The sequence below is a fragment of the Myotis myotis genome, unplaced genomic scaffold (assembly GCF_014108235.1).
Source record: "Myotis myotis isolate mMyoMyo1 unplaced genomic scaffold, mMyoMyo1.p scaffold_m19_p_1, whole genome shotgun sequence".
Lineage (NCBI taxonomy): Eukaryota > Metazoa > Chordata > Mammalia > Chiroptera > Vespertilionidae > Myotis > Myotis myotis.
In genome coordinates, this window is record NW_023416313.1 from 160,679,751 (window position 1) to 160,693,208 (window position 13,458).

Below are 13,458 nucleotides of genomic sequence, written 5' to 3' on the forward strand. Positions count from 1 at the left end.
CTCATCGATGTTTCTAACTTTCTATCTCTCTCCCTTCCTCTCTGTGAAAAATCAATAAAATATATTTAAAAAAAAAAAAAAAAAAGAAGTACCTCTCAATGATAACCCTAAATGTAAATGGTTAAATGCTCCAGTCAAAAGGTGTAGTGTAGCTGAATGGATACAAAAACATGACCCGACTATATGCTGTCTACAAGAGAAAACAAAGACACACACAGGATGAAAGTGAAGGGATGGATAAATTTTTCCATGCAAATGGAAAAGGAAAAAAAAGCTGGAGTAGCAATGCTCATATCCAACAAAATAAACTTTAAAAGCATCCTGCTAAGCGAAATAACCCAGTTGGAGAAAGATAAATATCATATAATCTCACTCATTTGTGAAATATAATGAACAACATAAACTGATGAACAAAAATAAAGCCAGAGGGGGAAAAATATACTAGAATATAATAGAAGTATTCCTGTTATTTGCAGCTTTTTAATATTTCCTACAACTTTTATGATATCATATTATGTTAGTACAGTTTGGGTGATATTATTATACTTAAAATCCTTTTATTCTTGAAATATTAATGTTTATTGCATGTAATATTATTATATGTAAGATAATTTTTCTTGAATAATTGGCGTTTATTGCATGTAACATTATATTTAAAATCATTTTTCTTGAGCTATTAATGTTTTTTTAAAATATATTTTATTGATTTTTTACAGAGAGAAAGGGAGAGAGATAGTCAGAAACATCAATGAGAGAGAAACATCGATCAGCTGCATCCTGCATACCCTCCCCCCCCTCCCCCAGGGACGTGCCCGCAACAAAGGTACATGCCCTTGACTGGAATTGAACCTGGAACCCTTGAGTCTGCAGGCTGACGCTCTATCCACTGAGCCAAACCGGTTAGGGTGAGCTATTAATGTTTATTACATGTAACATTACTATATTTAAGATAGTTTTTCTTAAAATATTAAGGTTTTGCCCTAACTGGTTTGGCTTAGTGGATAGAGCATCGGCCTACAGACTGAAGGGTCCCAGGTTCGATTCCGGTAAAGGGCATGTACCTTGGTTGCGGGCACATCCCCAATGGGGGGTGTACAGGAGGCAGCTGATCAATGTCTCTCTCTTATTGATGTTTCTAGCTCTCTATCCCTCTCCCTTCCTCTCTGTAAAAAATCAATAAAAATATATTTTAAAAAAATATTAAGGTTTATTGCATGTAACATTATTATATTTAAAATCATTTTTCTTGAAATTAAAAAAAGATGAATGGATAAACAAAATGTAATCCTATATAATAGAGGAATATGCAAATTGTCCAGGACGCCATAATGTCATGACCTCTCAGCAGGAGGCATGCATAGCAGGAGCCGGTGGTGGGGACTGCCATCACTAGTAGGGCCTCCGTGCTGCCTGGCCCAGGGGCGGCCCCTGGCAGAGGCGGCCCCCGGTGGAAGCGTGTGCAGGCCTGCCCAGCGCTGACGTGACGCTGCTTACGTGCGTCCCTGACCTGGGACATGGCGCTGCCTGCGTGTGTCCCCACCCAGTGCTGAGGTGAAGCTGCCTGCCTGTGTCCCGGCCAGGGACGTGATGCTGCCTGTGTACATCCCCGCCCAGTTTATTAATAAATTTATATATTATTTTCATATACATTTTACTAATTTTCTTTTATCTCTGACACTTCTATTATAGAGAAAGGGCAAATAGTAATATTAAAATATTTCCTCTAATTAATTCCCTTTTAATGTGCACGAATTTCATGCACCAGGCCACTAGTATATACATAAAATGGAATATTAGTCAGCCATAATAAGGAATGAAGTTCTGATACTTGCAACATGGATGAACCTTGAAAAAATTATGCAAAATGAAATAAGCCAGACACAAAAGGACAAATATTATATGATTCCACTTATAAGAAGTACCTACAATAGGCAAGTTTATAGAGAAAGAAAGTAAATTAGCAGTTACCAAGGGCTGGAGGATGAAAGAGGTCAGTGATGGCGAACCTTTTGAGCTCAGCGTGTCAGCATTTTGAAAACCCTAACTTAACTCTGGTGCCATGTCACATACAGAACTTTTTTGATATTTGCAACCATAGTAAAACAAAGACTTATATTTTTGATATTTATTTTATATATTTAAATGCCATTTAACAAAGAAAAATCAACCAAAAAAATGTGTTCGCGTGTCACCTCTGACACACGTGTCATAGGTTCGCCATCACTGAAATAGGTAATGGAAAGTTGTTGCTTAATGGCTGCAGAGTTTCTGTAACAATTTGACTGAAGAGGCAGGCATGTAAACGAACTGCTGTGCTCTGAGATATAAGTGCTATGTTAAATGCATCAGCCTAGTGCTATGGAAATAAGAAGGGAACAAATTCTGCTATGACCATAGGGGTGCATGCATTCTTTCTGGTGTTTTGGGTTTCTTAGGATGTATTCCTAGAAGTGGGAGTCTAACTACCAAGCTGAGTGCTTGGATCCTGTTGGCGTTTAGAAAATGTTTTAACAAATACAGAATTATTGTGGTGGTAGTCGGCTCAGTTGTTATTGTCTTCTTTTAGGCACACAAGCCATGCCCCCTCTCTTCTCCTTGGGGTACCACCAGTGCCGCTGGAACTATGAAGATGAGCAGGATGTAAAAGCAGTGGATGCAGGATTTGACAAACATGACATACCTTATGATGTCATGTGGTTGGACATAGAGCACACCGAGGGCAAAAGGTACTTCACCTGGGACAAGAAAAGATTCCCCAACCCCAAAAGGATGCAGGAGCTGCTCCGAAACAAAAAACGCAAGGTAAAATGAACCAACATTTCTGAACCTTTTAGTTACAAGCACATTTTAAAACCTGACTTGATACATAAGTGGAGAACTATCTGATTTTTAAAACGGCCATGAAAATAGTACCTTCAAATGCATTTTGAAACTGTGATAACAGAAAAGTAATGGTGAAAAGGTGGCAACACCATCCATATCTGCGTTAGTTGTCTAGGTCTCTATAAGGATGAAGGGGCCTAGCATTCAGGCCAGTTGTTATGGCCACCCGTGTAGTAGTGTGATGGATCCCCCTACCCATGCGAAATTTGGTTCTGATGTCGAGATTGATGACATCACACAGGTACCAAGATTAATTAGCCAAAGAACATATATTGATAACCCATAGACACAGATAACAGTATGTTGATGGCCAGAGGGAAAGGGGCAGGGGCTGGGTGGAGGTGGGCAAAGGAAGAAGGTCAGGTAATGGGGATATCTGTAATAGTGTCAACAAATAAAAATAAAGTTTAAAAAATAGTAAGTAATTTAGAAATATTAGTCACACAGTAAGGCATTCTGGGGGGAGTAAGGCTGGCTCCCAAGATCATTTGAAATGGTCCTGAGAGAGCTGGGAAGGAGACCAGCTCAGCTTTTACCATGATTAGAGGCTTAGACTGGGGTGAAGATCCCTGTGCACGTGCCAGGGCTTGTGTAGCTTGAACTTTCTGCTGGCACCAAAGCAGGGAGCATCAGGACTTTCTTTGTCGGCAGGCACAGGTGTAGGAAGAAAGGTCAGGGGGAGTGGTGGGCTTGAAAGCTCTTAACAGTCCATGAAAAACAGAGTTGATTTTTTTATTACTCCATTTTTCCTGCATGCCTCCCTGATGGATTCCTCCTGTCAATCTGGCCAAGGAAAGAACTAAAACAGAAAATGGGGAAGGAAAAGGACACTGGAAAGTATATAATGCAAGGGTAGTGGTGGCAATAGCACTGAAAAATTAAACTTCAGTATGTATAATAGATTTAAATAGATATGAGGAAGGATGATTAGAAGGTTGTTCTAGTTAAATAAAATGGTTTTGAGGTTCGAGACGAGGTGTAAAGAATGGGTGTTAGAGCCCTAGCTGGTTTGCCTCAGTGGATAGAGCATCGGCCTGTGGACCAAAGGGTCCTGGGTTTGATTCTGGTCGAGGGCACATACCTTGGTTGCAGACTCCTCCCCGGCCCGGGCCCAGGTCGGGGCGCATGAGGAGGTAACCAATCGATGTGTTTCTCTCACATCGATGTTTCTGTCTTTCTCTCTCTCTTCCACTCTAAAAATCAATGGAAAATATCCTCAGGTGAGAACTAACAAAAAAAAAAAAACCCACAAGCAAACAACCAAACAAAAGAATGGTGTTAGAAAGGCAAGGAGAGGTGGTAGGGACACAGCTGTGATCACAGCTTTTCTCAGACTTACTTCCTCAATATGCCTATACCTTTGGGTTTTTAACATGCTGTTCTCCTATTTTCTTTAATGTTTGCTTTTGTCGGTGTTATGTTAGCTTCTACATGTCTAGGAAGCAGAGACCTTGCTTATTTACTCTTTTATATAGAGCACCCAGCACCGCAGACAGATAGAAGCTCAATGCTATTTTTAAAAAATTTATTGGTTAAGCAGCAATAACTATAAAAGAGCAATGGCCTGTTTTGACATCAATCTATATTTCTGTAAGCACATAGAATACTTCACTGCTAGTAGTAGTTGTTTCTGAGTAAAATTTGAACCCAAGAACTATGATGAAAACATATAAATGAATATATGGCTCATGTGAAACAAACCTTTATGTCCTCCTGATAGCTTGTGGTCATCAGTGACCCGCATATCAAGATTGATCCTGACTACTCAGTGTACGCTATGGCCAAAGAACAGGGCTACTTTGTGAGGAATCATGAAGGAGGAGACTTTGAAGGGATATGTTGGCCAGGTGAGATACTACTTTATACACCTATTTACCTTGTTTCGTCCCAACTAATGAAGGTTTCATAGCCACTGTTCTTATTCCTTGTAGATATCTTTTGCTACATTTTAAGCTCCTTTAAGAAATGGTATTACCTTCTTTTATATCTTTCATAATACTGATACAGTGTACATTGTATGCATTTATCAGTCAATGGGTGAATAAAAAATAAGCAAACCTCTAGCATGCTATTTCTCTAAGCAAATAAAAATGAAAAACCAAGGAATGAGAAAAGGAGACAAAGAGAAAGAAAGAAAAAGGTCCACCTGGCTGGTATGGCTCATTGGTTGAGCATAGAACTATGAACCAGGAGGTCATGGTTCGATTCCCAGTCAGGACACATGCCTGGGTTTCAGGCTTGATCCCCAACAGGGGGCATGCAGGAAGCTGCCCAGCAATGATTCTCTCTCATCATTGATGTTTCTATCTCTCCCTCTCCCTCTTCCTCTCTGAAATCAATAAAAAATACATTTTTTAAAAGAAAAAGGGCCCTGCAGTCTCTCCCCCTGCCATTCGTCTTTGCCCTGTTAGCCCAACCTTTTGACTTCCAGACTTTTGTGAGTGACCTCAGCTGCCTCTGGCAACTCTGGAAAATTCCTTTCAGAAATTATTAGTTTAAAGCCTTGGTAGAGGCTCCTTGAGCAAATCACTACTCTATCACAGCATAGCACTCTATCAGAACTCCTTGCACAGTAGAGAAAACCCAGGAATTTCCCCCTTTTATCAGTGATGAACACTTCTCTGTTCTTTTTAAGGACAGGCGGGTCACTACAGACTACTTGCCATCCTTTGGGCTATTTCAGTGAAGAGCAGGCTCCACCTTGATACTTGTTCATCGGCATGCCCCTGGGTTGAAAGGTCTAGTAGATTGTCACTGGAGTCCAACATTACCTTCATTCGCTTCTCGCCAGACCATGCCTCTGTATCAGCTGACTTTTATGTTTGATGCCCATTGACTACCAAGCTTTCACATCTGATAGTCCTCCTTACAACACATCTTACCATGAGGACCACTGTTCCTAACAGGCTGTCTTCTCTTGTAACTCTACAGGTCTCTCCTCTTACCTGGATTTCACCAACCCCAAGGTCAGAGAGTGGTATTCAGGTCTTTTTGCTTTTTCTGTTTATCAGGTAAGTTTTTATTCATTTGCTCTTTCCTAGATACTTGAAATGATGAAAGAATGAAAAGAAGTGATTGAATAAAATTATACTGCTTCATTGAGTAGCCCCTAATAAATAATGCTTGTATGAAAAGGGAAGGGTGGAATCACATTACAGACTTTGGTGGTGCTGAGAGAGATGCCATGTGTATTATTAAATGTAAAAAGCTATGATTTTTACCTCTAGTACAATATATCAAAGTACTTAATTATATAGATGTATTACATTTTCAAATTACTATATACTTTTTTATATAAAATAGCATTTTATAACTATTATTTAAAGGTGATGATATATGTGGAAATATCTTGCAAAGTATGTCATTAAAAGTAAGTTATAATAATAAATTGATTCCTAAATCTTATAAAATCCACTGAGAAAAAAGGAGAGGCCACATCTAGAGAACTGTTTTCAACCAATTGTGATGATGATAATGATGTCTAATATAAATTTGAGTATTTTCTATGTGCCAAGCAGTGTGCTAAACACTTTCTGTGCATATGCCATTTTTATCTTCACAATAACCCTCTGAAGTTAGAACTATAACTCTATTCCCACAGATGAGGAAATTGAGACATAAACAAATTTAAAAACCTGCTAAGTTCACCCATCTAGTAAGTGGCAGGCCCAAGATTTGAACTCAGTTCTGTTTGTTCCAAACCCAGCTCTTAACCACTCAATGCTAGTTTCTGAGCATCATGTATTAGGACACAGAAAATAACTAAGAGCAGTATGAACAACACTTGAGCCACATGCTCATTCATTTCCCTGTTGTCTACAGCTTTCACATTACCAAAGCAGAGTTGAGTTACTGAAAAAGAGATCTCATGGCCCACAAAGTTAAAAAACTGGCTCTTTCCAGAAAAAGATTGCCAACCTTGCCCTAGAGGATGCTAAAGAAGAAGAGTCAAGGTAGTTAAATATTGAAAACCATATAGCCTTGTTCATAGACATACACATTTAGAAATAAAGGTCGAGTCAAAAGAAAACACATAAGCCTCCTTTAGGCATTTGGAAGACTGTCATATGAGTGAGGCAACAGATGTATTCTTTGGTATTCCAGAAATCAAGCTAGACCCTGTGAGAGAATGTTACCATTCATAAAATCATGGAATGAGCTGCCTGAGGGACTCCTTGTCACTGTAGCTATCAAGTCAAATGCTGAGAGACCAGGGATTCTATAAGGAGATTGTAAGACCATGACTAGATGACTCAATAGCCCCTTCTCACTCTATATTGACTAGTTGTATGTAGAATATAAACTATAGATCATACTAACAAGAAGGCATCTTAACTGTAAAATTTTTCAAAGTATTAGAGGAAAAGCAGAATTTTATCATGTATAACTACAACTGCCCTTCTCTGAGTTAAGAGTTGTAGCAGATGATGGATGATATAGAGCTTCATTGTGATCATTCACAACCTTTCCTGTGGGGGTTCTCCAGGTAGACCTAGGAGTAGACTTGCTGGGCAATATGTATTTCACAGACAATAAAGCACAGCATTCTTTCATTCATCAACAAATACTTATTGAAAACCTTCTATGGTTCAAGTGTTTGGGATATATCAATGAAATCCCTGCCCAGAAGAGCTTTTTATTCTAGCAGTGGAGCTGAGGACAGAGCACAGATAATAAACATAATGAATAATAAATGGAGTAGGAAAAAATGGAGTAGGAAATGGAGTAGGAAAGAGGAATAGGAGCAGCTGTCATATTAACATACTCACTGTAGAAGTAGTACCTTGACCAAGATTTCTTTCCTAGGGATCTACTGACATCCTCTACATATGGAATGACATGAATGAGCCCTCGGTCTTTAGAGGGCCAGAGCAAACCATGCATAAGAATGCCATTCATCATGGCAACTGGGAGCACAGAGAACTTCACAACATCTATGGCTTTTATCAGGTAAGAGAGCCAAGAAGAAGCCAACTGTACCCATGTACCCTGCCTTTTGGGCTGAAAGTTGTTTCCTTTGTAATAGCCATACTATACTGTTCATTTCTCTTTGTGTGTCTTTTCTGCAATGAGTCTTACCAGGTTGAAGCCAATATAAGACTCATTTTTCCTTTTGTACCTTTACCTTCTATAATGAACTTGATGAATTTATATTGTAAGATTAATGGTAACATAGAAACATCTTCCTTGACAGGAGCCATTAGTAAATGGTATTGGATGCTACCTCAAAACTTTTATTGAAGTAAACAAACCATGTGTAAATACATAAAGGCAATTAGGACAAATGTTTTGAAATTTCACAAATTTCTAAATACATTAAGTCTTACATTTATACCAGGGGAGTAAGATTTAGAACACACATACACAATTTCATAAGTATACTTTTTAAATGTAGAAAATCGTTCTTAAGTACTTAGCTTTCTCAATAGAATTGTCTTCCATTGGCCAATCACATCTAAAAGACCCAGGCATGTATAGAGATACTACTTGGTAGTCACTGGCCCTAATTTATACCTGTGGTTCTCTGTTATTTTCAGAATGTAACTGTTCTTATGGTCCTCCCACGAACTGGTATTTTCCAGTGGGAGCTGCTGGCTAAGTATAGCTTGGTTTTCTGTGTTTACTTCTCTAATAGCCTCTTGCTATAATTGCAGACGACTTTAGCGAATTTCCTTATGTAGGCCAGAGCCAGTCACTTAACCTCTCTGAATCTCAGTGTTTTTTTTTTCATTAATGAAGACTGTCTCAGAGGTTGTTGTGTAGATCATAAGAGAAAATCTTATAAAATGCCTGATAATAGTAAGCACCAAAAGGTTTGGTCTGGCGTGTGGGGATCAGGCCGAAATTGGGAGTCCAACATCCCAATTTTTGTAGTAGTGTGTAGTAGTGCACAAAGTGGCAGACGGCCAGGCACCCTGCCGCTCCTGCTCATCCCGGCCCTGCTGCGCCTGATGTGGCCGCTGCTAGGTAGCGTGCTGCCACAGAGGCAGGAGAGGCTCACGCTGCCACAGCTGTGCTCGCCAGCCTTGAGCCCGGTGTCTGGTGCCTGTCAGTCAGCTGAGCGGTGCACCCGCTATGGTAACGCACTGACCACCACGGGGCAGCTCCTGCACTGAGCGTCTGCCCTCTGGTGGTCAGTGCTCATCATAGCAACTGGTCAAATGGTAGTTCGGTTCTTTGGTCGTTCGGTTGCTTAGGCTTTTATAATATACTAGAGGCCCAGTGCACAAAATTCGTGCACTTGTGAGGGGGGAGGGTCCCTCAGCCCAGCCTGTGCCCTCTCGCAGTCCGGGAGCCCTTGGGGGATGTCCAGCTCCCTGTGGAGAGTGGGCTTAAGCTGTCAGTCATACATCCCTAGCTCTGCTGCGGAGGCAGGAGAGGCTCCTGCCACCACTGCTGCATTTACCAGCCGTGAGCTGTCTTCTGGCTGAGCAGTGCTCCCCTGTGGGAGCACACTGACCACCAGGGGTCAGTTGCCCCTGGTGGCCAGTGCACGTCATAGCGACCAGTTGTTCTGCTGTTCAGTCAATTTGCATATTAGCCTTTTATTATATAGGACTAGTGCCCTGGTGCACAGATTTGTGCACATTGAAAGGAAATTAATTAGAAGAAATATTTTAATATTGCCATTCACGTCTTGCTAATGAAAAGAAAATAGGAGTCTACCGAGTCTCCTATCTACCTACTCCAGGACTTCTGATGAGGCATGGGAAATGAGATGGGGTAGGGAAAATGCATGACAAACATTTGGTTAAACTGTAAAATGTTTGCACTTGGCTATAAAGCAAGTCAGGTTCCTGGGCTAAAGAAACTCCAAGGATGCTAGTCTCTAGGGAGAGGAAGCCAGGCATTGCTGTGTGATGTCATTAACTGGCAACACAGCCACTGTTTCTGGGCTGGGCTGGGGGCTGCATTTTGTGCCATGGGTCTTGGCAGCATTGGCTGTGATTTGGTGAGGTGTTGCTCTGGGGTGGTGGCGGGGCCTGTGTCCCACTTGGGGGAAGCCGAGGGTTGGTTTGTTAGCACCAGGTCCATGGTGCCATTTATTTTTAAAAGGCCAGTGCATGTTATGGCAGCTCCTGCATTTAGCATCTGCTCCCTGGTGGTCAGTGCACATCATAGCTACCAGTCAGACGGACACTTAGCCTTTTATATATATATAGATAGATTATTTCTTTGCTATTTTAATCAAATTAGTTTTTCATTATTTTAATAAGGGAATTTAGAATAGTTTCATTATATCATAAAAATTGTTTGATGGATTTATTTTAATATTTCCCATTTCACATTCCCACCTACTGTTTGTTTTTTACATGTTAAGTAGTTTCTTGGGGATGTCTACACAATGCCCTAGTCCAATCATCTGTTTGACATTTTTCTCCTTTGACTTTATAGCAAAAGGCTACTGCAGAAGGACTGACACAACGATCTAGGGGAAAGGAGAGACCCTTTGTTCTTACACGCTCTTTCTTTGCTGGATCACAAAAGTATGGTAAGGAATGGCTCATATGATCAGACTTAAAAACACAAGTCTTTATAGAGCTATTAATGCCTTCCTTTTCAGTAGCCATTAGGCAGGCCTTAGATGTGCCCTGAAGTATGTATTTTTGTCCTATGATCAGAGTAAACCAATTTTAATAAAGTTTAATTACTCATTTCCCACTGAAAAAATGGCCACTTAATTTTTGGGTGAATGACTTCAGAGTATCTGTTTGTGGGGATGGTGATCTCTGATCCTGTCTCTTTTATTTATCAAAACCAGAGAAAATACACTTCTAACACATTCCTTCAACCACCTATTTCACTCAGCAATATGCCTTAAAATAGACCTAGCTGTGGCTTATGGTCAGGGTCATCTATAACTGGATCTGGTTTACTAGCTAATGCAGATCTAGTTCAACTTTACCACCCTGTGGCAGGAAAGCTATTTTAAGTCCCCAGGCACAAATAACTGGGAGCTTAGGTTCCTGTTTGAAGAATCCAGCCTTTACTGTACATAGCCATTACTAGGCCTCCTCCTCCACCCCTGAAAACCAGCCCCTGTGGTACTCAAGAAAAGGCTAAAATATTGTCATCTTAAGCAGAGATTCATGTACAGATTTGCTCACCACAGTATTAGTTCTTGAAACAAAAAAAGAAAAAATCCCAATATGTAAGGGAATAGTTATAAAACTATAGTATATTTATATGTTAGACTGTCATAAAGTTATTTAGAATAGCCTTAATTGCATGAGAAAATGTTTGCCATCATGATAAAAAAAAAGCCTAAATAGATTTATATGTCATCTTTATTTTGTGTGTGTGTGTGTGTGTGTGTGTATCTACTAGAAGCCTGGTGCACAAAATTTGTGTGCTGGGGATGGGGGATCCCTCAGCGTGGCCTGCACCAACTCGCACTCCAGAACCCCTCAGGGGATGTCCACCTGCTGGCTTAGTCCCGATCCCCCTGGGGGTCGAGCCTAAGCTAGCAGTCAGACATTCCTCTCACAGTCCGGGGCTCTCACAGTCTGGGACCTCTTGCTCTTTACCGCCCACCTGCAGCAGAGGCAGGAAAGGCTCCTGCCACCACCGCTGCATTTGCCAGCCATGAGCCTGGCTTCTGGCTGAGCGGAGCTCCCCCTGTGGGAGCTCACTGACCACTAGGGGGCAGCTCCTGTGTTGAGCATCTGCCCCCTGGTGTTCAGTGCGCGTCATAGCAACCAGTCATTCCACCAGTTGTTTCACCATTTAGTCCATTTGTATATTAGGGTTTTATTATATAGGATATATATAAAACCTTAAGCAACTGGTTGAGTACTCGACCACTTGAACTATCGACTGTTAGCTATGATGTGCACTGACCACCAGGGGGCAGACTCTCAACACAGGAGCTGCCCTGTGGTGGTCAATGCATTCCCACAGTGGCTGGTGAGCACAGCTGCAGCAGTGCAAGCCTCTCCCGCCTCTGTGGCAGCATTACCAAGTGGCAGCTGATGCAGTGGGGCAGGAATGAGCAGGAGCAGGGCAGTGCCCAGCTGGGCTCAGGCTCCTGCACAGCTGCCAGTTTCGGCCTGATCCCTGTAGGCCTGGGGGAATCAGGCTGAAACCGGCTTTCTGACATCCCCCAAGGGGTCCCAGATGCAAGAGGGCACAGGCCAGGCCAAGGGACCCCACCAGTGTATGGTCGGGGCCGGGGAGGGACCGTGGGAGAGCTCCAGGGTGTGTCCGGCCCGTCTCAACCAGTCCCGATCGGCCGGACCCCAGCAGCAAGGAAAGATGAGGTTGGAGTGTCTGCCCCCTAGTGGTCATTGTGCGTCATAGCAACTGGTCGAACAGTCCAAAAGTTGGATACTTAGCATATTAGGCTTTTATTATATAGGATTCTAGAAAAGACTACTTTAATAGTCATAGAAATCAAGTCAGTGGTTGGGTAAGGTGGGGGTAATTGGCTGAAAAGATGGAAACTTTCACTGTTATGGAAATGTTCTATACTCTGCTTGTGGTGATGGTTACATGGTGCACACATTTTAAAAGCTCATCAAACTCTTCACTTTAAAATATGTACTAGCCGAAACCAGTTTGGCTCAGTGGATAGAGCATATCTGCCTGCGGACTGAAAGGTCCCGGGTTCGATTCCGGTCAAGGGCATGTACCTGGGTTGTGGGCACTTCCCCAGTGGGGGATGTGCAGGAGGCAGCTGATCGATGTTTCTCTCTCATCGATGTTTCTAACTCTCTATCTCTCTCTCTTCCTCTCTGTAAAAAAAATCAATAAAATATATTAAAAAAATAAAAAATAAAATATGTGCTTTTATTGTTTGTAAATTATATCTTTTTTAAAATATATTTTTTATTGATTTTTTTTACAGAGAGGAAGGGAGAGGGATAGAGAGTCGGATAGAGAGTCAGAAACATCGATGAGAGAGAGAGAGAGAGAAACATTGATCAGCTGCCTCCTGCACACCCCCCACTGGGGATGTTGCCTGCAACCAAGGTACATGCCCTTGACCGGAATCAAACCCGGGACCCTTCAGTTCTCAGGCCGACTCTCTATCCACTGAGCCAAACCGGTTAGAGCATGTAAATTATATCTTAGTAAAGTTGATTTTTTAAATGTTCCTCCTAAAATCAGACTTCAGTTAGACTTCAAAAATAAGTGATTTCAGAATATTTTTGCAATTTCTTTTGTTGATTTTAATAACTTTTTCACATTAGAAAATTAATATATTTTCATTCTGGAAGACCAGAATGTGTATATTTTAAGGTAAGGAAGAAATGCATTCCTTTATATTAATTTTGTCTATTACAAATAAGGAATCTAAACATGAAATCAAGGGCATGGGCTGATTTGTGATTTTTTTTTTAAATACCTTGTTACTGGTGTCCAAAGGTGCTGTGTGGACAGGCGACAACAGAGCAAAATGGAGTTACCTGAAAATTTCGATCCCTATGTTACTCACTCTCAGCGTTACTGGGATCTCTTTTTGTGGAGGTAAGGTGATATTCTCAGGCTTGAAGTGAGAGAAAATAAAAACTGAGGGTGTTTTTGTCAAAGCTGGTCACAAATCCCTTCTCATGGGCTGTTTTGGATAGGGAT

General features: G+C 41.3%; 1 protein-coding gene across 14 annotated transcripts in view; it reads left to right on the forward strand.

Annotated features, from left to right (window-relative positions):
* The window catches only part of GANC (glucosidase alpha, neutral C), a 77,325-nt gene that overhangs the window by 40,766 nt on the left and 23,101 nt on the right, over positions 1–13,458 (forward strand). For 12 of the 14 annotated variants that reach the window (XR_004965978.1, XR_004965979.1, XM_036298530.1 and 9 more), the window contains 6 exons: positions 2,567–2,802; positions 4,604–4,730; positions 5,815–5,894; positions 7,690–7,833; positions 10,279–10,375; positions 13,252–13,353. Coding sequence is in view for 10 of the 14 variants with exons in the window: in XM_036298530.1 (XP_036154423.1) it covers positions 2,567–2,802; positions 4,604–4,730; positions 5,815–5,894; positions 7,690–7,833; positions 10,279–10,375; positions 13,252–13,353 (786 nt within the window). In the remaining 4 variants the exon portion in view is untranslated. Of the gene's footprint in view, positions 1–2,566; positions 2,803–4,603; positions 4,731–5,814; positions 5,895–6,705; positions 6,837–7,689; positions 7,834–10,278; positions 10,376–13,251; positions 13,354–13,458 lie in introns of those variants that run through there. The other 2 variants (XR_004965983.1, XR_004965984.1) reach the window with 2 other exon arrangements.